This window comes from Cornus florida, unplaced genomic scaffold (assembly GCF_030987335.1).
Source record: "Cornus florida cultivar Cherokee Brave unplaced genomic scaffold, ASM3098733v1 CherokeeBrave_3.0.0_Hap2_Chr09, whole genome shotgun sequence".
Classification (NCBI taxonomy): Eukaryota; Viridiplantae; Streptophyta; class Magnoliopsida; order Cornales; family Cornaceae; genus Cornus; species Cornus florida.
In genome coordinates, this window is record NW_026775579.1 from 81,011,433 (window position 1) to 81,034,929 (window position 23,497).

The window sequence follows — 23,497 nt, forward strand, 5'->3', positions numbered from 1 at the left end:
TAACTATATATTTAACATTTTATTTTCTTACAATTTTATTTATTTATAGGTTATTAAAATTTGGAATGGTCTGAGAAATCAAAAACACATGTGCACTATGGTACATTGGTGGCGTGTTTGTGTGTGCATTGGGGATTTTGGGTGTCAATTGTCATTGGGTATTTTGTTCTTGAATTTTTCTTCTTTTTTTTAAATGTCTAAGTTTATGTAACTATATATTTAACATTTTATTTTCTTACAATTTCATTTATTTATAGGTTATTAAAATTTGGAATGGTCTCATAAATCAAAAACACATGTGCGCTATGGTACATTGGTGCGAGCTGATATATAGGTTGAGATATAATGGAATTTTAGGGACATGGATATAACGCGGGCTAAGATATTAAAACCTTTGATTTAGAATCAGTTAACTCCTTGGCTCATCCAACTCACCCAAGTCCCATCCTTACAAGAAACTAGAGCAATTCGTGTAGCAGATCCAATATGATCATTAGTTTTATATTATATTATATTATATATATTATATACACAATTTTTTTAATTTTTTTTTAGCTTTAACCCTCAACGGTACCCCCATTAGTCCTTTAAATGCAGTGGCCAGTAGTTGAATTATGGGGCATATTCAATTGCCCCGTCCCAAACGCATGGACCAATTACCTTATTAATACTATTGTCTTTCTATTTATAAATAATCAATTACACACAAAATGGTATAAAATGTTCCATGATTTGTGAAAAATGGATAACATACAAATATTTTGGTTTTTTCGATACTTGTGGCATCGAATTTCTTAAAGATTTTATATGGTTTAGGATCAAGCAATTATCAAGAATTTTTTTTTAAGATCTTCTAAAAAAGATTTGAACTATTAAATATAAGATAACAACAGTCTTGCCGATTTTGAATTATAACAAATGTTCCACTTTTTGTGAGGAATAGAATAAAATGGATATATTTTGTATTTTTCGACCATGGTTGCATCCCAAGTTTTTAGAGATTTCTTTAAGGCATAGAAAATCTTCATGGATCAAGCAATTATCAAAAAAATTTCTTTATGATGGTCACAAAAGGATTGGAACTACCAGATGTAAGATAATAGTCTTGTCGATATAGAATTATACAAAAAAAAAATTCTTTATGATGGTCACAAAAAAATTCCAACTATAGAATTATACAAGACATACACCGATTTCATGAGGCATAGGAAAAATCTTCATTCCGAAAATATATCAAGCAATTATTAAGAAAATTTGTTTAAAATGGTCACTACCAAATATAAGATAACAGTCATGTCGATATTGAATTACACAAAACATACATGGTAACAAATGTTCCATGATTTGTAAGGAATGGGATAACATGGATATTTTTTGTTTTTTTTCACAAGGCATGGAAAATCTTCAATCGAAAATATATCAAGCAATTATCAAAAAAATTTATTTAAGATGGTCCAAGAAAATTTGAACTACCAAATATAAATAACATTGTTGTCTAAAATGATACGATAAGAATACAATTATATAATACTATCTTAGTCCTACGTTCCCAAAAATTATGTGAGTGAGATATAGTAACATCGACATCATTATGATATAATTATTCACCCGTTTAAAATTGGGGGATAGATTTGAATTATTCTAAAAATAACGACAGTTAAATGTATTGAATTGGAATGACACGAGTTCTGCCTCAATACGAGATCGAAGGGTCATAAATAAGCCAAGTACTTCCTAGTACTTTTTTGAGGTATCTTTTCTTGTCCATAGTTTCTAAACAATATTCTTTATGTCAAACAAATAATTGTTTGAGAAAAGAGTATTAAAAGATGCCCTTTTTGACAAAGGTTATAAAAATCTATTTTCAATCATTAGATTAAGATGAATTTTTTTTTTTTTTTTTTTTTTTTCCTCAAATTCAGTTAAAGTGTATACTAATCTATCTCTATTCCCAAGGGGAACAAATTCATTGCAGTTAAAAAATACCCATGCATTATAATGGGTCTAAGATTCTCTTCCTTTCCCGGCAAAACCAATCAATTCAATCCAAACACATTATAGAATAGGATAGAATTTCTCTTCACATCGAGTGATATGATCATCGGTAGAGTCGGGATTTTACTATAATGGGACAACCTCCTTAAATTATCAAATAAAATAAATATATTTTTGAACAAAATAATAAATATAAAAAATTTAAATTTAGATTGATACATTCTATATACTATGTACGCATTTATAACATCATGAATAAGCATTCAATTTGTGAAATATGGCTTTTTATTAAACTTATGAAATTACATTTGGACCTGTAAACAGATCGGATTTAAACTGGATCAAACCTGATCCAATTCAAATCCGACAAGAATTTTAGTCAATCCAATTTGATAATCAAACGGATGTTTTGTAAGTCGATCCTCATCCGTTTTGTCAATAAACGGATATTTGATCCAATAATCCAATCCGATTCGATAAAATGTTGTTTCTTTTTTTTATACAAAAAAAGAAAAAGAAATATAAATTAATGCCAAAAGAAATTAAAAATAATAATGATTATAAGAAAAAGATATAAAATAAAAGATAAGTAACATATAAAATAAAAGAAAAAAAAAATATTTACTCTTTATTAATGAATAAAGAATATAGTATTACTAGTATGTATATTAAGAGATTTATTAGTATGTGGATGATAACACCACACTATTGTACATATAATATTATGATTTTTTATTTTTTTTATTATTATTTTTTTTGTGTTTTGGCTTACTCTAAATCAAATCTGATAAGAGTATTGATATATATATATATATATATAGGGAGGCATATTTGTACTCTACTTTTTAATATTTGCACAACAATCATGAAATGACAAGTCTAACCTTACCTCTACAAGTAAATAGTTATTACTTTTTAAATGACACAATTGCCCTTTCATATTTTCTCTCCTTATCTCTAATCTATAATATTTTAAATATCCTTTGACAACACAAATAAACTAAATAAAAAATTGAATAATTTTTTTTTAAGGGACCAAAAAAAAAAAAAAAAATTTTGTTATGTTGAAAAAATTGCCTCTTTTGATCGGATAAAAAAATAAAAAGTAACCATTTAAAAAATTAACTCTTCTGACACGAAGTAGGAAAAAAAAAAAAAAAAAACCCTAAAAAATATATTTATTGAATAAATTATCTCTGTTGTTAAAATCAACATAATAAATAAATAAATAAAAGTACAAAAGGAAGATGATTAAAAAAAAAAAAATAGTCTCTATTGAGTAAATTATATCTTTTGATAAACCTCCTCCCCCCGGCCCCCGCCCCCCGCTCCCACAAAAAAAAAAAGAAGTTTTAGTTTTATTGATTTCTATTGACAGGTCCCATACAAAATTACCAACAAATAAAGTTTCCTCTTTTGACAAAATTGAAAAAAAAGTCAATTTTGTTGAATAAATATCTCTTTTGATTGTACAAAAAAAAAATGTCACTATGGAATAAATTATCCCTTTTGACTTCCAACAATAAAATTATTAGTTTAGAATAAACTATTTTCTTTGAGAGGACCTCCGGAAAAAACAAAAAGAAAGGAAAAAAAAAATAGTAAATAAAGTAAAGAAGGTAAAAAAAAAAAAAAAAATTAAGTGGTATAAAATGTAGTTATGACATTATAAATTAAGGAATTGTGCATTAATGAATTCAAGGATTTTCTTGTCATTTCCTTTAAAAAAAATGATAATTAGTGCAACTGTAGAAAAGTGGAGTGTGAATATTGTCTCTCATATATATAGAAAATTTTATTCGAATCGGATTAGTATAATCCATATCCGATTTGTTAGGCTAACGGATTATCGAATTCGGATTGTAATCGGGTTATGACTTTTTTGTTCAATCCATAGCCGACTAATCGGACCGATCCGCTGTATTGACAGGTCTACTCTACGTCTCATTTGATTACAGTTAGTTGAACATTAGTGTTTAATTTTTGAAGTCCAGCATCCAAATATGATAATTTTTAGTGTTGATTTGGTTAGTATGTTAAAATAAAACAAAGTTAAAATTATATGAATTATCTAAACTCTATATTAGAAAAAAGATAAAATACAATATGTATATTACATGATATGGTCCTTTTGAGATTTAAATAAAAAAACTGAATAAAGATAATATATTTACCTGTAAATCTTGTCTAATGTCATTACTTATATCAATTAGAGACTGATTGGATTATATATATATATATATATATATATAAACACAACACACTTGTATATATATTCACTATCCACTAATGACTTGTATATTAATTAGTGATTGATATATATTTATTTGTATATCAAGTAAGGACTTGGATATAAATTAGTGAACGATTGGATCATATATGTACATATTAAAATGAAGATATTCTTACCCAATATGATATTAATTACTAATTGAATATTTTTTTAAAGGAACCCAAAAAAAAAAAAAAATTTGTTATGTTGAATAAATTGTCTCTTTTGGCCGGATAAAAAAATATAAAAAGTTACCATTTAAAAAATGATCTCTTTTGACATGAAATATATATATATATATATATTGAATAAAATATATCTGTTGTCAAGATCCCAAAAAAATAATAATAATAAAATATACAAAAGAAGATGATTATAAAAAATTATCTCTATTGAATAAATTATATCTTTTGACTCAAAATTCGGATTGGGCAAATAATTCGTGAATCCGATCCCTGTGGATCGGTGGCGGATTAAAAAAAATCAAATTCGTAACTCACGGAGCGGATCACGGATTGGGTTATTAAAAAATCAACCCGATCAGTGAGTCTGACCCTACCCGACCAGCTCATTGAGTCTGATTCGATTCGTGAAATTTATATATATATATATATATATATATGTATATATATATTTAAAATATATTAGTTAATGATAATTTAATGTATTTGAAGGATATATTTGTTAATAATTATTTAAATATATAAATTAATATTAATAAATTAAAATTTTATGTATGGGGCTAGAGTTAAGAGATAAATAAATAATAAAACTTAATTCACGGATTTATGTGAGATAATGGATCGGAAGCGAATTAAAAAAAATTTAATTCGTTAAGAGTGGATCGAATTAGAATTGATACTTGATCTGATTGGTCGCCACCCCTGCTTAAAATCTTCTGTTTTAGGAAAGCCAAAAAAACGTGAGCGTCAAGACATCACTTTCTCGGTTTTGCGCTTAGGCGAATTAAAATCTTCTATTTGTGTTTGTGTGAGAGGGCCCGCCGCAGGAAGATGATGTACACAGAATGGAAACCGATGAGAGGTCGAAGGAAAAGGCAAGACATCCTTTTAGACCATATTTTGACACCGGAAGAGTGCGTCGTGCAAAAAAAAAAATGTAAAATTATATAAAGAGTAATTATGATATTATTAATGAATTCAAGAATTTTTTTTGTTATTTTTAAAAAAAAAATTAATAAATATAATATAATTGGCAAAAAGTGGAGTGGAAATATTTTTTTCATATATTATTACCAGATAGGATATTAATTACCAATTGACACCTAAATATACATGATATGATTTTGAAATCAATATATTAGTGATCCATGCAAATCACATAATCCATCAACTGTGTTTACATTTTACTACAGAATTGCACATAAAAAGATAAAAGAAAAAATTAATAATAATAAAAAGAGTTGTGTGGGCCACTGGTAATAATTACATAGGGGATTTACTGATCGGGATTTACTGATAATCGAAAGTTGAAAAGTGAAATTAATTTACTATATATATATATTTGCACACGTGGTAATATGAGCTGTAAATGGGAATCTGAACTGGATAAGGCCAATACTACTCCCATGCAGTCCCTCAAAAACCCTTATAAATATTCAGGCAAACAACAACAGCTCTTAATCTAGTAGTACACAGTGAGAGAGAGGGTTTAGAGTAACAGATATACAGAGAGAGGTATATATATAGAGAGAGAGAGAGTGGTTAATCTGTAGTCATGGAGAGTAGTAACAAGCAGGCTTCGGCTATGGAACTTGAGAGCCACCGGCAATCACCACCGATGCCTAGCCCAGTTAAAAATATAATATTTGTGGCATCTATTGCAGCCGGGGTCCAATTCGGGTGGGCCCTACAACTCTCCCTCCTGACCCCATACGTACAGCTCCTTGGCGTCCCCCACACCTGGTCCTCCTTCATATGGCTTTGCGGCCCCATCTCCGGAATGCTTGTCCAGCCCGTCGTCGGCTACTACAGCGACCGATGCACCTCCCGTTTTGGCCGCCGACGCCCCTTCATCGCCGCCGGCGCTGGCCTCGTAGCCGTCGCCGTAGTCCTCATCGGCTACGCCGCTGACTTCGGCCACCTCTTCGGCGACTCCTACACTAAATCGCCGAAAACTGGCGCCGTCGCCATCTTCGTCATTGGATTCTGGATCCTCGACTGCGCCAATAACACACTCCAAGGCCCCTGCCGTGCCTTTCTTGCCGACCTCTGCGCCGGCAACCAAAGTAAAACCCGAATGGCCAACTCCTTATTTTCCTTTTTCATGGCCGTCGGCAATGTCCTCGGCTACGGCGCCGGGTCCTATACTAAACTTTACCGTATATTCCCTTTCACAAGAACCCATGCATGTGATCTCTACTGTGCAAATCTCAAAAGCTGTTTTTTTCTCTCCATTTTATTGTTACTATTCTTAACAATATCAGCCCTGTGTTTAGTACGTGAACAGCCGGTAAATACCGTTGAAGTGAAGGAGAGCAACGGGAAGGGGAGTAGGTTACCATTTTTCGGGGAAATATTCGGTGCGGTGAAGGAGTTAAAAAGGCCAATGTGGATCCTACTGGCGGTGACGTGTATTAATTGGATTGCTTGGTTTCCCTACTTGTTGTACGACACTGATTGGATGGGGAAGGAGGTGTACGGAGGGAAGGTTCACCAGAAGATTTACGATCGTGGTGTGCGTGCGGGTGCATTAGGGCTGGTGCTGAACTCGGTAGTGTTGGGGGTCATGTCCCTCTCGGTGGAGTTCTTGTCGCGTAAGCTTGGTGGCGCGAAGCGCTTGTGGGGTGTTGTCAACTTTATATTGGCCATCGGCTTAATGTTGATGGTGTTGGTCTCCAAATTGGCTGACTCTTCGCGGCGTTTCCCGCCCGGTGGTGGTAACGAGCCTCTGCCGCCTTCTGCCGGTATTAAGAGCGGTGCATTAGCTATATTTGCGTTATTGGGCATTCCTCTCGCGGTAAGTATTATAACATAGACTCTTGTCTTTTTATGATTAATTATTATGTAGTCTCATTAATCAAGATATACAAACAACAATTTGAATAAAATTAGTTAAAACCATTTATTTTTATAAAAAATTCCCTTTTTTCCAGACAAGTGGTTAATTTCCGTTTGTGCCAAAAAAGAATTTTGGGCTTTCCAGACATGATGTGAAGGTTTTTGTCATTAGTAATGGCTATTAAATTTGTGCTTAGCCTTTTTAATACTACGTACTTTATATATATATATATATGCCGAGTTGTTATAAGTGTGATTAAATATTGGTTTTATATGTGTGTAGATAACTTTCAGCATTCCCTTTGCTTTGGCATCCATATATTCTAACACTGCTGGATCAGGACAAGGTAATGTTTGGAGCTATCTTGGAAGTATTGTGGAGATTGTAGGCTTTCTAGGCTTTTTTCTAATAGTTTTGTGATGTTTGATTTTGACAGGTCTTTCTCTTGGAGTTCTGAATATTGCAATATGTGTACCGCAAGTAAGATTTTAATTGCTTAAATATGGCAGTGTCTAATATATATATGTCCTTGTTTACTTTAATAGAATCTAATTCATTTATTATCGGGCAAGTAATTAAAATGAATTGCTTTTGAAAGTTTGTATAAAGTTTTTTCTGAGCATGTGATAGAGAATATTATCAAAAAAATTTCTCTTCAGTGTGAACATGACTAATAACTTCTTTTTCTTGTTCTTAGAATCCAATAATCAATTACTTTTAGAAATCTCCATCCCACATCAGAATGTATTGTGTGATGATTCCAAAAATATATATTTATATTTTTGGCAAACAAAATTGGTTTATCAATTTTTGGCTAATTTTGGCTACTCAATTTTGAACAGATGTTCGTATCCGTAGTTAGTGGACCGTGGGATGCTCTCTTTGGTGGCGGTAACCTACCCGCATTTGTCGCGGGGGCATTTTTTGCAGTTGTAAGCGGCGTGTTGGCATTGACCATGCTCCCATCCCCAACTCCAAATGATCAATCTGCAAAAATGCCAACCGTTGCTTCATTTCATTGAAGCAAATATCTTTATTTAGGAGCTAATTAACTCTTTTTTTTTTTTTTTTTTTCAAACGGTTGTTGGGTTTTTCAGTTTTTCGGCTTTCTATTCGAGAGAGTGGCTATTTCTTTGTGTAGACTTGGTACTTGGTTATAATACTATAGGGAGCTTCGTTTAATTGTGTTTTTATTTACATTATTACTTAATTGTAATGTGAAATAGCTTTTGTGCTTTTGCATATTTCATCGACTACAAAACATTAGATTGACCAATGTTTATCCATTTTTTCCTCTTAAACTATACTCCATATATCTATAATCTATTAAATATCTATATGCTATTTTTTTTTTTTTTTTTAATAATATGTAATATCACTATTCTTAAATTCCCATTAAAGTTTAAAATTTATCCCATTAAAGTTTAAAATTTCTACATAAATGACTTAATTTTCTACGTCAACTTTTCACCTTCATACTCCACATTTGTTGTCCACCACATTTGTTGTCCAATGAGGCTTTATATAAGATAGAGAAAAGAATGATAGATTATTATTTAGAAATGATCCTATTATTATAGACTATAGAATCGGAATTGAGGGATCTTGAACTTGCAAATCCCACCCATTAAACTATATTTTTATAAAAATTACGTGTACAACCTTAAAAAAATATCTTGTTTCATTGGAATTATTTAGTTTTATCGTACGTGTTATAACATATCATCGCTACGAGTTTGGTGATTTATTTTGTATAGGAAAAGATTAAGAACATCCTCCAAATCCTCATATAATGATTCTGATTAATGATAATGATAACAAGAAGATTATGTGATATATATATATATATATCAAAAAGAAATAACAACATTTTTAATCCAAACTACACATTAATATGCAACTTTTATGTGTTATCCGTGACTTAAAGTTGCTGTTTGGTATTTCTTTACTTTAATTATTGAAACCTAAATCTGTATGGTTGGTAAAAGGGTAAACAAGGGCGGTGGCATATTGAAACTTGAATTCGATGGAGGTCTGCACTAGGTTTCTCTACACCAAAGAAGAGACACGTATTGTTCTGAATGAACTTATAAGGCGTTGTGTTCCATTACAAACTAAATTGTGAACTACGGATGAGGATTGGCCTTCGACAGAAAAAGATGCACCTGTCGGGCAGAGACAAAAGTCGACTTTAATGATCTAACGTTGTTGAGTGAAAGGACGGTGGGCTTAGTCAACGGATAAAAATTACTCTAATGATAAGAGGCTGATCTTTCCCAGGATCACATTCACGGAATGGTTACTAACCCAATGAATCATGTTGTTCTACTCTAATAAGCCTTCTATTAATTTTGTTGTTTAAAATATGTAAAAATGTTTGATTCCCAACTTAGCGGTTTGAATAAGAAAGAATATGAAATCATAAGCTGCCATATCTTATTTTCTAATGGTTAAAAACTTTTTCAATTAATTAGTTGGTGTTAACATTTTGTTAATTGTGCTTTTTAGTTAAGTCTTTTTAAAATTTTATTAAAACTTGAATTATGTAGATAATATAATTGATTAGTGTTTGGTTCACTCGTGATTAGGATGAATCTTGTTAAGATAAAATTAAATTTGGATTACAATAATAAAATTCATTGAATCAATCCTCCAAATAAACAAGAAATTATTAGATGGTTCTGAATTATTTGACATTTGATGGATTAATCTAATAAAAATTAATATTAATTTTTTATTATAATATATTAATACACTCTTGTTGAACCGATTATGCTATGTTCGAAAGGAAGGAAGATGTGTGGAGAGAAAATAGAAAAGAATGAACACATTTTCTTTGTTCGGTATGAATGACATAAGGAAAGAAAGGAAAATTGGAAGGATGGGTCATTCTTCCTCCTCCCATCCTTCCTCCTTTACAAATTTTCATTCGTAAAAAAATGGGCGAGAGAAATAAGATTTTAAATTAAATAATATCCTAAATTATACAAGTTTTAAATTACAATACTATCCTCTATAAATTATAATAATATAAATATTATTGGATATAATGGTAAAAATAATTAAAACATTCTCTTTCCTTCTCTCTTAACAAACATAGGAAATTTTAAATTTACTCTCTGCTCTTGTCTCTAACCGAACAAAAAAAAAAAAAAATACATAATCTCTTCCCTAGGAATGTCTCATCCATCCTTTTTTTTCTCCCTTCCATCCAATTTTTTTCTTCCTTACCGAACAGAGTATAAAAGTTGAATCCAAACCTAAGGTGTAAAACCTTAATTGAAGTGTGAGTTAAACCCAACCCAACTCTAGCCAAACTTGTGCATATCTTTCTTGTATTCGGGGCTAGGTTGATGGTTTATATTTGGGTTGGCTTGTTCAGTCAGGGTAGATTAGGCTTGATTTAAGTTTGGCTTAGGTCAGTTTGGGTTTTTAGAGTAATAAGATTCCAAAAAATAATAGTAGTGTTACCATAATAATATTGGTAGAGTTTGGGCTGGGCTCAAGTTACACAACACCCTAGTAAAGTGAACCAGATTTTTTACAGGGTTAAAAATATAGTAGAGTTTTGGGTTGGGCTCAGATTACCCAACACCCAAAATGAGCCAACTGGATCCGAGACAGGGTTGAACATTTTTCACCCTAAGCCCAATCCAAATTGTCTCAAAACTTTCTCAGAAAGTGTTTCTCAACACTCACACCATGCTAGCAAGGTGAACTGGGGGCCATAAAAGTATAATGGCTTGGGCCTAAACTGTAACAAATTTAAGCCCTAAAACCAATCCATTTGAAGCCTTATTCATCCTACTAGACAATTATTTTTCAGGTAATAATAACAAGGGTAAATTATACTCACACCCCTTGAGGTTAGGTCATATTTCAGCTGGATGAAGATTTTGATTTTAATTTTCACTTACACTCCAATTTACTTTTTGCTTACGAATTGACCCTTTTAACCTTAATTTTTTAATAAAAAATATATATGATCTTAAATGACAAAAAGGCCCCTCCGTGTGTGTATATATATACTGTTTATACACGTATCAGTTATGGTCCCTATCAATCTTAACCGTCCAAACTCACACATCAGTACCTTCTGTCTCCTCTCCCTGCAGACCAATCCTCTTCAGATTCTTTGTCAATGATTTCACCGCCGATTGGGATTTTGGAAAAATTCAATCAACTAATTATACTAAACATATAATTAAATCTATTTTTGTGAGATTCAAATGACAGTATTGTTGATGGCCAGTCATTTTGATGGTGATAGCCTTTGATTTCATTTCATCCTCATCTCTAAATTATCATGTTATGTCCTCACTTTCACACCGACCACATCCCTACCTCATTATCTGAATGGCGACAGGGAAGCGGCAATGACATAGACCTTTGAAGAAACCACCGGCAATGATGATAAACTTGGAAGACGCCGATGAGTTTGGGTGAATTTTCTGTGTTTGGGATAATTTTTCGGCAATAATGAAGTTGCCGTTTGTGGACAAAGAGCTGACGGGCTACTGCCCGGTAAGCCGCCCTCTTGAGCCGTCGGAGGACTTAGCTAAGTCAACGATTCTGCAAAGAGAAATCAAGCAATCATAGGCATAGTTGTTGATTTTTCTAATCGATGAACTACTTTTTGCTTTGAGATTGGAGAAGGTAAGTTGGAGTGAGGAGTGGTCAGATTCCGGCGGCTGATCGGATCAAAGGTGGATGAAACGGCGGAGGGTGAGGTTGGGGACAAAGTCGGTGGTGTCAAGGATCTGCATGGTGGAGGGACAGGTGTTGTGGCCGGAGTTTGGTTGATGGGTTGGGTTCATAGGTGACGCCGGTGAAGATGAAGAAATTTGGTTGATGAGTTTGGTTAATAGGTTGGCTTCTTTGGATCTGTAGTTTGGTTGATGGGTTGGGTTCTTTGGATTTGTTGATGGACAGGTGTTGTGGCGGGAGTTTGGTTGATGAGAGTTTGCCGTTGGAATTTGGTTGATGGGTTAGGTCTGTAGGCGTTGTTGGTTAGATGAAGAAGTTTGGTTGATGGGTTGGGTCTGTAAGTGATGAGTTTAGTTAATGGGTTGGGTCTGTAGGTGACGCCGTTGAAGTTGAACTGGTTGAACGGTCGTAGGTGACTGGTTGTTGTTGTTGATGTGGTCTTCTTGGGTTTATGTTTGTTGCGATCATGACGTTGATGGTGACAAATGGTGATCGGTATCACCGGGATGGGTTTGTGGAGAGAGAGATTATAGGAGAGGGAAGATGACTTATGTGTGTAAGTATTTCGCTGGAGAGAGAAGATGGCTTATGTGGGTAGTATTTGGCTGACGTGGATATTCCTTTCCCTCTTGGGTATGTTGGGGCTAGTTTGGTCATAAAAATAGTCAATTCGTGGTCAAAAGGTAACATAGTCATTTAACACCTCAAAAGTATTTTGAACTCACCAAAAATTGACATTTGGGGTGTATGTGAAATGTTGAACCACTAATTTAAATATAAGTAAAATTTGAAACCAAAATTTTCATATAGCTGAAATATGACCTAACCTCAAGAGGTGTGAGTGTAATTTACCATAATAACAACAACAATGGGTAATAGATGATTTTGACCCATATAACATTTCAATTTTATATGTACGACGAGTATTAGTAACATAGGTCTTGCAGGGTCTTGTACCATATCGGATAACTCACAACACACAAATATCTGATATCTGAGACAACTTTATCATATAAGTGTATATACTGTGAGCCGTCCAATGAAGTTCATCAAAAGGTGCGAGCATAAGAGAATTTAGAAAAGTATGAGCTAAGTTACATAATTTTTTGGGTAAAGTACATTCACACTTCCTGAGATTTGGCAAAAAGACAGACAGATGAAAGTTGCTCATTTTTTGGACAATGACGCCCCCTCTTCTGAAATTCCATCCAAACACTGCCTTAAGTCATGTGAAAAGACAAAATTACCCCTCCATATTAAATTCAGATATATTACAAAATATCCAACCATGCAAAATGACACAAGATCCCTTTATTCATTTTTTCTCTTTTCTCTCTCTTCCTATCACACAATCTACGCCTCTCTCTCTCTATCTGCTAACATATATATATATATATATATACACACACACACACACAGGCATATGCCGGAGCGAGCAAAGGCATCCGTGATGGTGTTCTCTTCTCCGTGATGGCGTTCTCTTCGCCGGAGCGAGCAAAGGCATGTGATGGTGTGGATTGGTGGTGGGTTACTCCCAGACCCAGTTATTTTAACCTGGGTATTGTTTTTAGGTAGCCTCAGATACTCACTCCTTTAGGGAGTGCATAATAGGATAACTAGTGTTATCTTTCATTTTCTTATATTTTTTTTGTTTAGTTTTAGTTCTTTCTCTGATTCCACCCTCCAAATTTATTTGATGGTCAATAGTAGAATTGCAAATGAATGGATTGAAATTTAAATTAGGTAAAACTCATTTAAAACTTGTTTAATTACTTGCTTATGCTACTTCAGAGAAGTGATTTACTCCGGAGCGAGCAAAGGCATGTGATTCATAGAAATTAAATTTCCAGTGATTTGTACTATTGTTCATGATGATTAAGCCATGGATTGGTGGTGGGTTTGAGAGGCGAGGATTGTGTGGGTGGTGGCGGCAATTGATGATTGGGATTATATGGGTGCTGGCGACGGAGGCAATTGGTGGTGGCGACGGCGACAATTGGTGATGGGTTGGGATTAGGCGGGTTTTGGCAACGGCGGTGATGGGCGGTGATTATGTAGTGTATGTGTATATATATACAAAGAGAAAAGAATAAAGGTTTGGGTTTAATCCAAGGGCATTTAAGGCAACTAAAATATCAACTTTATATCAAAGGGTAATAAAGTCAATTCACTATTGTCAGGAGTCGCTTTGTCCATTTTTCAAACTTGAAGGGGTGTCTTTGTCTAAAAAATGAATAACTGTCATTTGTGAATTTTTTTGTCAAACTTCAGGAAGTGTGACTGTATTATATTCTAATTTTTTTAAACTTTTGCACGTCCTCCCCCCTCCCCCCGGGGGCGGTTTCACGTACCCACCTATTGCACGTCCCCCCCCCCCCCCGGGGGGCGGTTTCACGTACCCACCTACTTTCACTGTACGTGGGTATCTAGCTATAAAAAATAAATATAAAAATTTGTGATTACATATAAAGTGTGGCCCACATTAAACATATTCATGCAGTTATTGCAGACACAAAATTTCAACGTCTGTCTGTCTAACAATCCATGCTTGACGATTCACATTACGCACAAACATAAACTGTTTCCTTCTTCCACCTCATTGTCTTTCCTCACCCACCATTACCCAAAACTCACTCCCTTCAATTCACTCAATCCAAACACCACCAATCATTCAATTACACATTCGCTCACCAAACCCATTCACACATCATTTATTACGCTTTCCTTTCCTCTTGATTTCTCCGTCTCAAATTTCCCACCATGGATTGCTCGGAATCGATTGAATCACCCTATAAACTCCTCTACAGAGCAATCACAATGATACCCACATCGCACTACGTGTTGGGTTTTCTATTTGTTTGGGTTGCTTTCTTCTACAAATTCTTGGAGTTCCACTTCCTCCAAGATCTCCTCACCGGATTTCGGGGGTCTCCGGTGACGCTGACATTCAATTCGTGCTCTCAGATCTACAATGGCGTTGCCTCCAAATGTCGAATTCTTCACGGCAGGTATGTACAATTGTTGAATCGCTGTGTGTGTGTTTGTGTGTGCATTGGGGATTCTGGGTGTCAATTGTCATTGGGTATTTTGTTCTTGAATGTTTTGCAGGTACTTGGTAACGCCGTGGCTATCCAGTCCTCATATTCAGACCACTTTTTTGAGTTTCTATGGGAAACCCCCTGTTGTAAGCTATAGAAGGTGAGCTGAATATGGTTTTTGAACATACTATATATACAATCATGTTCGTGTGTAGTTTTGGTGGGATTATAAATTTTTTTTTCGGAAATTTGGTTAAAAGATTAAACATTACCATTAGACTCTTGAAATGTCATTCAAGATGCTTCTCTAACTAAAATATTTGTATATGATTTCAGACAATTGTTTCATGCATCTGATGGTGGAACTCTTGCTCTGGACTGGCTAGCGAGATCTGATGGTAATGAAAAACATTTGACATCAATTAAATGACTCTGTACAAACATAATAGTCATATATTTGAAGTTGACCAGACTAACAAATGTTGTGATTTTTTTTTTATTTTTTATTTTTATGTTCTCTTATTCATGCATACTTTTATTACTCAGTTATGGAAGGAATTATGAACAAGAATAATGCAATTTCTAAAGATGATCAAACCCCCATTGTGGTGGTGATCCCTGGCTTGACAAGTGATTCTTCTGATGCTGTAAGTTATGTACTTCATTCCGTCATTCCAATTTCAAATCATGTCTCAAAGTGCTTCTATGACTTGAATTCGGTCTTTACTATGATATAAGTTTGCTGACTGAATTTTGTTTGAAAATATGATGGGAACTAACTGGTTACTTTGAGGTGCAGAGTTGGTAGCGTGTGAGTTTGACAAATTTTCTTGGTTACTTAGGAATTTGTTTGAGTACTTTAGAATTTCCTGTGAATTTTTAAAACTCGATGGATAAAATAATTTAAAAGTTCATTTGATGCATCAAGAATTTTTTTTTTTTACATTACTCACACACAAATGCTCACTATGGGGCTCGAACCCCTCGCTTCCCCTTCGAGGAGGAGAGGTTATACTAGCTGGACTAATGGCCAAGTGGTAGAATTGATAGTTTTTTATACCAGTATATTTATATATATTTAAATTGCTCGTATGAAAGGAACATGATTTTGGAAATGACATGCATCTAAGAGATGAGTGCAGATGTGACTGTCAATTATTATAAAAGATCTGATAGAGTTCCATTTTTTGGAGCTCGCATAGGCCTTTTTAGGGATTTTGAAGTATTTAGCTTCTTGGTTCTTCTACTTTTGTAGCTCAATGATTTTGATTTTTTTTTTGGTAATGTACCTTAGTGATTTCTTTTCAATATAGTGGTTCATCTCTTGATTCTTGTTCTCAATTTTTTATTTTGAACAACTTGAGCTTTCTTGAAATTGGCTCCCACAATCAGAATTTTTTTATTTTATTTTTTTTGAGGTATTGCAATCAATTTAGCTATTGTACTGATTTTATTTTTAAAAATCTCAAATTAATTGGAATATTTAATAATCAAGAGTTGGTCTACAAAGTAGTGAATGGCTTCAGAAAGAACAGAGAACAAATATAACGCAGGGCATAGTGGTGCATGGTAATTTACCATCTGACACCATTGATTATATGCCAACCTTATAGGTATAGGTATGAACTAGGATTTGGTCCTTGATTTGTGTCCAAAACCTTTAATCTCTGTTGACAAGATTGAATTAGTTGTAGAGAGGGAGTAAAGTTTGCTCGTCATTTTTTATGTTTTATTTTTAAAACATGTTGAAGCTCTTTCCGTATATGAAGAATACCTATTTTTTGTTAAAATTTTTTACCATACATATTGCAGTATATAAAGCATCTTGCCTTCAATATTGCCAAGCATGGATGGAACGTTGTTGTTAGCAACCACCGAGGATTAGGTGGCATTTCAGTCACTGTAAGTTTCCTTTGAAAATTCGATGCAATCAATTAGCTGGAACAGACTGAATTTTATAATTTTGGTTCCTCTAAGATGCTAGAAATTATGCAACAAACCTGTTGGTTGTTATTCACTTTTTGGTATCTCTTTGACTCTCGATTTTCTAAACTTACATTTATAGTTGATGAAGTGTTTCTAAAGTATCTACTTTATCACTGTCCTCAAAATTTTAATTTAATATCTTATTTTTATTCAACCTATGCAGACTGATTGCTTTTATAATGCTGGGTGGACAGAGGATCTACGGGAAATCCTTGATTATCTCCATCACGAATATCCCAAGGCTCCATTGTTTGCTATTGGAACTAGCATTGGTGCAAACATTTTGGTATATTAGCTTGTGTATTTTCATTATTGCAAGCCCCAAGCATGTGGAACTGTCTTTAAACATGTCAAAATAGTTTCTTTTAAAATACTTTAATTTCCTTTCTAATATATCCAACTTCATTGTCAAACATATAAAAGACTTGTTGGCTAGATATACCTATAGAATATCAAAACTGAAGGACATGGCATGGTACTTAGAAGAAATATATAATAACAAAAGCTAGCCAGATAGGTAACTGATACATCCTAGGCAAGGATATCATTATTGCAAGCGAAAGTGGCTTCATCATGAGCTTTCTTGACCACTACTTGTTGGTCTTTACGATAGTGCAACACAAAAAAAAAAGACCTTAATTTTCTTCAGGTCAATGATCTCATCCATACTACCATCTCTTTCTCCTCCTTAGGTTTAAAAAAAGAAAAATTCTGATGGGTAGTATATAACAGCAAATGCAATTGTCTCCAAGATTATGCAATGGAGGAGTAACTTGGCTACCTGGATACCTGATCAGTTGCTTACCTTAATGTGCAATGAAGGAGTTAATTGTGATGTTGTAATGCAATCAAATAGTTATCTGTGAGCAATCAATTCCTCATTTTGATGATTAACATTGCTGGACTCTGTAATCTATATTGGTTAGTAATAGATGATATCTGATGCCATTCACTTGTAGAATCTTTGACTAGATGCCAATATTTTGTACTTCATACATAATTTTCATCAATTTTTTAATTATTTATTTATTTATTTTGCCATCCTTATATAAAATGTTAACAACTTGACATATTCTTATTTATCTAAAAATGATTGTTTTCAGGTAAAATATCTTGGAGAGGACAGGGAGAATGTTCCCATTGCGGGGGCTGTTGCTATCTGCTCTCCATGGGACCTTCTGGTTTGTGTTTAGATTTGACAATGAAACGATTTTAGCAAGTGTAGTGCTGTGATAATTATAGATGCACAAGGAGAAAACCAAGAAAACTAATCACCTATGTCATATTTTACATGAAGTCTGTTAAGTGTATCTGGTATAGGGTACTCCTAGAGTTGAATTCTCCCTTCATAGGTCTTAGGGACATAATGAATTGTTGAAGCTGTTAATTTTTTTCTTTTATCTACTCGGGTTTGATCATTTGTTTATTTGGCAAATACTGACCAGCATGAGATAACAGGTATATGCTCAACAGTAGATGTGTTGGACACATATCTCACAACTTGTACCTATGTTTCATTGTTCTGGCATGGGTGCTTCTCCTATTTTGAAGTGTACATGTAACTAGAGTTACTAGACCGTCAATCAGACGTGGTAAAAACTTTCAAAAACATCCGACAGACAAGTTTCAAGTCTCTACCAGCCAAACAGTCGCAATAAATATGTGAAGAGCTATGTGCTGATTCTACTAATGCTACCTGTTTTTCCTGTGATGGTACCCAAAAAATACACTTGATAATTTGAGGAGAAAATCTACTGGTATTAAGAATGATTGCATGTACAAAAGGAACATATTAGGGTTTTGAGCCATGGTAGGATCTTGTACCACAATGTTGGACAATGGATTGCTAGTATACATCATAAACTATATAGATTTTGCAGCCCAAAAAAAAAAAAAAAAAATCCGAATGACCACCAATTATGAGTTATATTAAAAAAAAAATGCAGTTCCACAAGCAGTAGAAATTTGCTGAATCATGCCATTTGTGGCATGGTGAACTTAAAGGTCGTCCTTAACATTCCCAACTGCATTGCCGAATTGCCATTACCCAGTGTTGGTTCCTCCACCCTGGGTTGCTGAGAAGAATAGGCTAAAGACACCTAACATTTGGCACCATATCGCACAAAATGTCATTATCTGTCTGAATTCATACATGATACAACATTTATTTCCCTCTACACGAGGTGCTAGAAGGAATAGACTTGAGACACACCTAACATCTTGCACTGTATCGCACAGTGTCACTATATGTCAGAATGCATATAACATATGCAAAACCCAATCAAACTTCTATATCATTATGTATTACTTTGAGGATAGAGGATTTCAGGATGATTTTGAACTAAAATTAACAAGTTACTCTAGACTGATTATTGACAAATGCAGTGATAATTCATGGGATCTTTTATCTCTAGAAGACTTGAACATGTTTGTAATTTTTTTTGAGCATCTACTTAAACTCTTATATAGAAAGAAATTTCATTCTGCTTGTCTTAGTAACAGGCATTACATTCTCAAATAGATATTTAATTTTACCTGGATGTTTGGAATCAACATCACCAAAGGTCAAATGGAAGCATGACAAGGAGTGAGTGCAATCATCAAGCAGAGATTTGGACCAGAAAGCGGCTTCAATTGATCAAGATTTAATAAGAAAAGCCATCGTTTTGATTTCGTCTTAAGCCTTGTGCTATGATCCTAAAAGTATACTGGAAGTATCTTTAGTATGTTTGTGTGTGTTTTTAGTGGATAAATAGAAACAAAATTTCATCATTATTGGTCATCCAATATGATGTTTACAACTGGTCAATCTGCTACCTGATACTAATATCGAACATATGGTTAGAATCAATCGCAGTGCCTCCCCTCTGGGACCGTGGTTGCCATTGTTTTCTTACCTTATATTTCGAACCAAGTTAGCTGCTACTTTGACATGAACAGATAAATGTCTCTCGGGAGAATTTCTTTGCAAGAATCCTTAAATGCACATTTAATATCAATTCTTATCATTTGTTATCCAAGTGGAATTTACATCCTGTTTTATCTATTTCTCAGATTGGTGATAGGTTCATTGGTCGCAGGCTCATACAGAAGTTGTACGACAGAGCTCTGACCATTGGCCTTCAAGGTTATGCATCATTGTATGTCGGCACTACCTTCTTAATTGAGATTTGTACATGAGATTTAATATGGCAATTTTGCTGCTTGAAACTTTAAAAAAATCATTTCTACTTTGATTGTAACTCTTTGATTATAACATCTAAACCTTCAATGCAGACATCAACCTCACTATTCTCGTCTTGCTGATTGGGAAGGCATTAAAAAGGTTATTTTGCTCTCTGAAATAGTATTATCTTATGTATTGTATATGTCTTGTGTCTGTATCCATGCTTCAAACTGTTGTGTGTTTCTTGTTGTTTCCCCGCTGGGGAACTGGGTTAAGGTTGCCTCTACCTACTGCAAAACTCCTGATGAGCATCTTCAAGGCTTTAATAATACTTACTTGCTTTTTGCTTTTTTACTTTGTATCATAAACTGCATTTTGTGTCATTATGTAGGCTTTTTCTCCTTTCTTCTAACTAATATTGTCAATTTTTGTCTATTTCCTTGTGCTTGAATAGTCACGTTCTATTCGAGATTTTGACAACTACGCCACCTGTCTTGTTGGGAAATTTGAGGTAACCTCTCTCTCTCTCCCTATCTCAAATGCTTTTCCCCTACAAGTTATTGATAGTTGCATATTTTTTCCTCAAGACTGTAGATACGTATTACAGGCGTTGTAGCAGTACTAGTTATGTGAAAAATGTGTCCGTGCCACTACTCTGCATCAGTGCTTTGGATGATCCACTTTGTACTAGGGAAGCCATTCCATGGGATGAATGCAGGTGGAAGAGACAGGAGTTTCCTTTTTCTTAATACCCTTTTTCAGTTTTTCCTTGTCCATTGAATATCTTATCTGAACTTTTTCTTCCATGATTTCCATCATAGAGCAAATAAAAATATTGTTCTGGCTACAACACAGCATGGAGGGCATCTTGCATTTTTTGAGGGAATAACAGCATCTGGCCTATGGTACTTTATACTTATATTTTCTTGGGATATTATGCTCTTTACATTTTCGGCGTTCAAAATATTTAATCATGACCATGGAAGTCTACTAGATTTGATCTTTTGGAATCCATTTATTTCCTAAAACTTTGCAAGGAAAACTATACAACTGTAGTTCTGATAACAGATTCCAGCCTTACATTATTCAATTATACCTCAACATTTATATAAATGTGTTAACAGTCAAAATTTTACTTAGGACTTTTAATCACCATGTTTTCTAGTTGTTGTCAGTGTTCCGCAATTTACACATTGTTTGTCTAGCCTGCAACCCTCTTATTGATCTTGGTTTAAATAGTAAGCTGAATAAGCTGCAGAAGTTAGATGGCTACTAGGATTATGGCGAACAGTTTTTGTTAATGTGATTTCTGACGCATCAGAATCATTTTGCTACTTGAACAATTGTAGAACTTATAACAATAGTAATGAATATGGGGGTACAGTTTCACTCATTCTTTTTATTGCAGGTGGGTTGGGGCAGCTTATGAATTCCTGAGTGTTCTACATTCTAGTCCATTTATGCATAGCCAAAAGAAGGTGCAAATCATTTTCATTACCTTTTTAGTCTTTTAGTCTGCTGCTTAACTGGTAGTTGTACATAGAAGTAGGTATACAGCAATTTTGGCTGTTTCACGCTACATCTCATTCAGGTGCTTATCAAACTGAAACAATTTTAGTAGGTCCAGGCAGCGGAACCTAATAGACAAAATACATAATTTTATAGAATATTAGAATATTCTCTCACAAAAAAGAAAATCAATAACTCGATTATTATGTAATTTACCATCCATTTCAGACCATTTATACATTTTTGTTGTTTTATTTATGCAGGCACAGAATCCTGGGCTGCATTCTTCAATGGAGTCTTCAATCGATCAGGGTCCATATCTAAATGTATCAGATGGAATGGTGTCTGCAATGGGCAATGAGCTGACAACAAATAATGTGGTCCAAGACTCATCTGAAGTGGAGCGGATTCATAACACGACTAAAGAATTGGCTTTAGATACAGAACAAGGTGAGCTCAAAAGTGAAGGTAAGTGGGATAGCATGCCCAACGGTGCCCAAACCTCCAAGCGAGTTTCAAACATAAAGGATTCTGAGTCTCTTGACATAACTGCTCCGGTTAAAAGATTCTTAGATCAGCTTTATCTTCAAAATAGAAGATCAATATGGCTTCTTGGTTTCATTGCCATCACATCAAGTTGGCCACTGGTAAGTGCAGCTCTTCAGTTTCTCTTTAGAAAGAAGCTCAAGAATGTCTCACCTGCAAAGTTACAGTAGACATAGATCTCCATAGTGGTAATCGGTAAATATGTACTCGTGTTGATTCTCATTTTGAAATCTTCGTTGTCACCTAGGTTGACTCGTATGTTTCCATGTAAAATTGTGAACCATCTGGTGGGTGTAGATAATACAGGTCGAAAACTTTTCGAAATTAGCATGGGATAATTGGGTTATTTAGACTCTCATGCATCTAAACATTCAGTTTTACCATATTAAGAAGATGTTTTTCTATTTTCTATCTTCTTTCTTTCTTTTCTTCTGATGGATAACCGAAAAACGAAAACAACCCAGAAAGGCTAGAACTGTAAGGCAGATCAGTAGCCTGTCTAACTGAGCAGCAGGGCATACAAGAGAAAATTTGTTATACAGAGCCCATTTTCACCCACTTGGGGCCACTCAATTGCTTTCTCTTAGGGTCCCGGATAGTGACAAATTATTACACGGTTCCGGACTAATCACCATTTGAGAACTAAGCAAATGTGTAAGCTTTATTTGGATAGTAGAAGAATATTCAACCGAAGTGAAATATTTTGTACCTGCATTGTTGGATCACTTGTCCAAGAAAGTGAATCTGGTTGCTCACACATGCTTAAGAAGCTTACTTTGAGCTGAATGCTGCATAATCTGCATTCCAACTTTTCACCATCCTTCATGGGGGTGCCTCAATTTCAAGTTCATGAGGGGCATTTGTATTTTCGTTGGTGCACGGTGAGGAGGTTCCATTTTGATTTAGAGATCACGGGTTCAAAATGGAAAATAGCTTCCATGCATGTAGAGGTGTCAGAGCCTTGTGCACCAAGTTAGCCTTTTATACTTGTTAATCAGTGTAATTTTCATAATTTTAGATATTATATGGCCAGGAAAAAAAATGGATAAACTAGATACATACAAGATGTCGGAGCTTCTATGGAAAACTACACTGGTTCAAAATGGAAAATAGCTTCTAAGCATGTAGAGTCGGAGCCTTGTGCACTAAGTTAGCTTTTTATGCTTGTTAATCAGTGTAATTTTCATAATTTTAGATATTATATGGTTCGAAAAAAAAAATTGGATAAACCAGATACATACTTAGATATAGCCAAAA

The 23,497-nt window shown here is 34.1% G+C and overlaps 2 protein-coding genes across 3 annotated transcripts; both read left to right on the forward strand.

Moving 5' to 3' along the window:
• The first annotated feature begins 1,393 nt into the window (after nt 1-1,393).
• Nucleotides 1,394-8,656, forward strand: LOC132273379 (sucrose transport protein SUC8-like). 2 transcript variants are annotated; one of them, XM_059774340.1, is made up of 5 exons: nt 1,394-1,414; nt 6,020-7,246; nt 7,571-7,634; nt 7,725-7,768; nt 8,131-8,656. In XM_059774340.1, exons 1-5 carry the CDS (start codon nt 1,394-1,396, stop codon nt 8,308-8,310), a joined length of 1,536 nt encoding a protein of 511 aa, XP_059630323.1. In that variant the 3' UTR covers nt 8,311-8,656. The 2 variants fall into 2 exon arrangements, with proteins under 2 accessions (XP_059630323.1, XP_059630324.1); XM_059774341.1 differs by lacking the exon at nt 1,394-1,414 and having other exon boundaries at nt 6,005-7,246.
• A 5,725-nt stretch (nt 8,657-14,381) lies between these two features.
• On the forward strand, nt 14,382-22,656 carry LOC132274607 (embryogenesis-associated protein EMB8). The gene is made up of 14 exons (XM_059775924.1): nt 14,382-15,003; nt 15,104-15,193; nt 15,370-15,431; nt 15,580-15,680; nt 16,846-16,935; nt 17,183-17,305; nt 18,123-18,200; nt 20,074-20,159; nt 20,296-20,344; nt 20,640-20,696; nt 20,773-20,903; nt 21,007-21,090; nt 21,594-21,663; nt 21,958-22,656. The coding sequence occupies exons 1-14, from the start codon at nt 14,756-14,758 to the stop codon at nt 22,408-22,410; spliced, it is 1,722 nt and encodes a 573-aa protein (XP_059631907.1). The 5' UTR covers nt 14,382-14,755; the 3' UTR covers nt 22,411-22,656.
• The last annotated feature ends 841 nt before the right edge of the window (nt 22,657-23,497 follow it).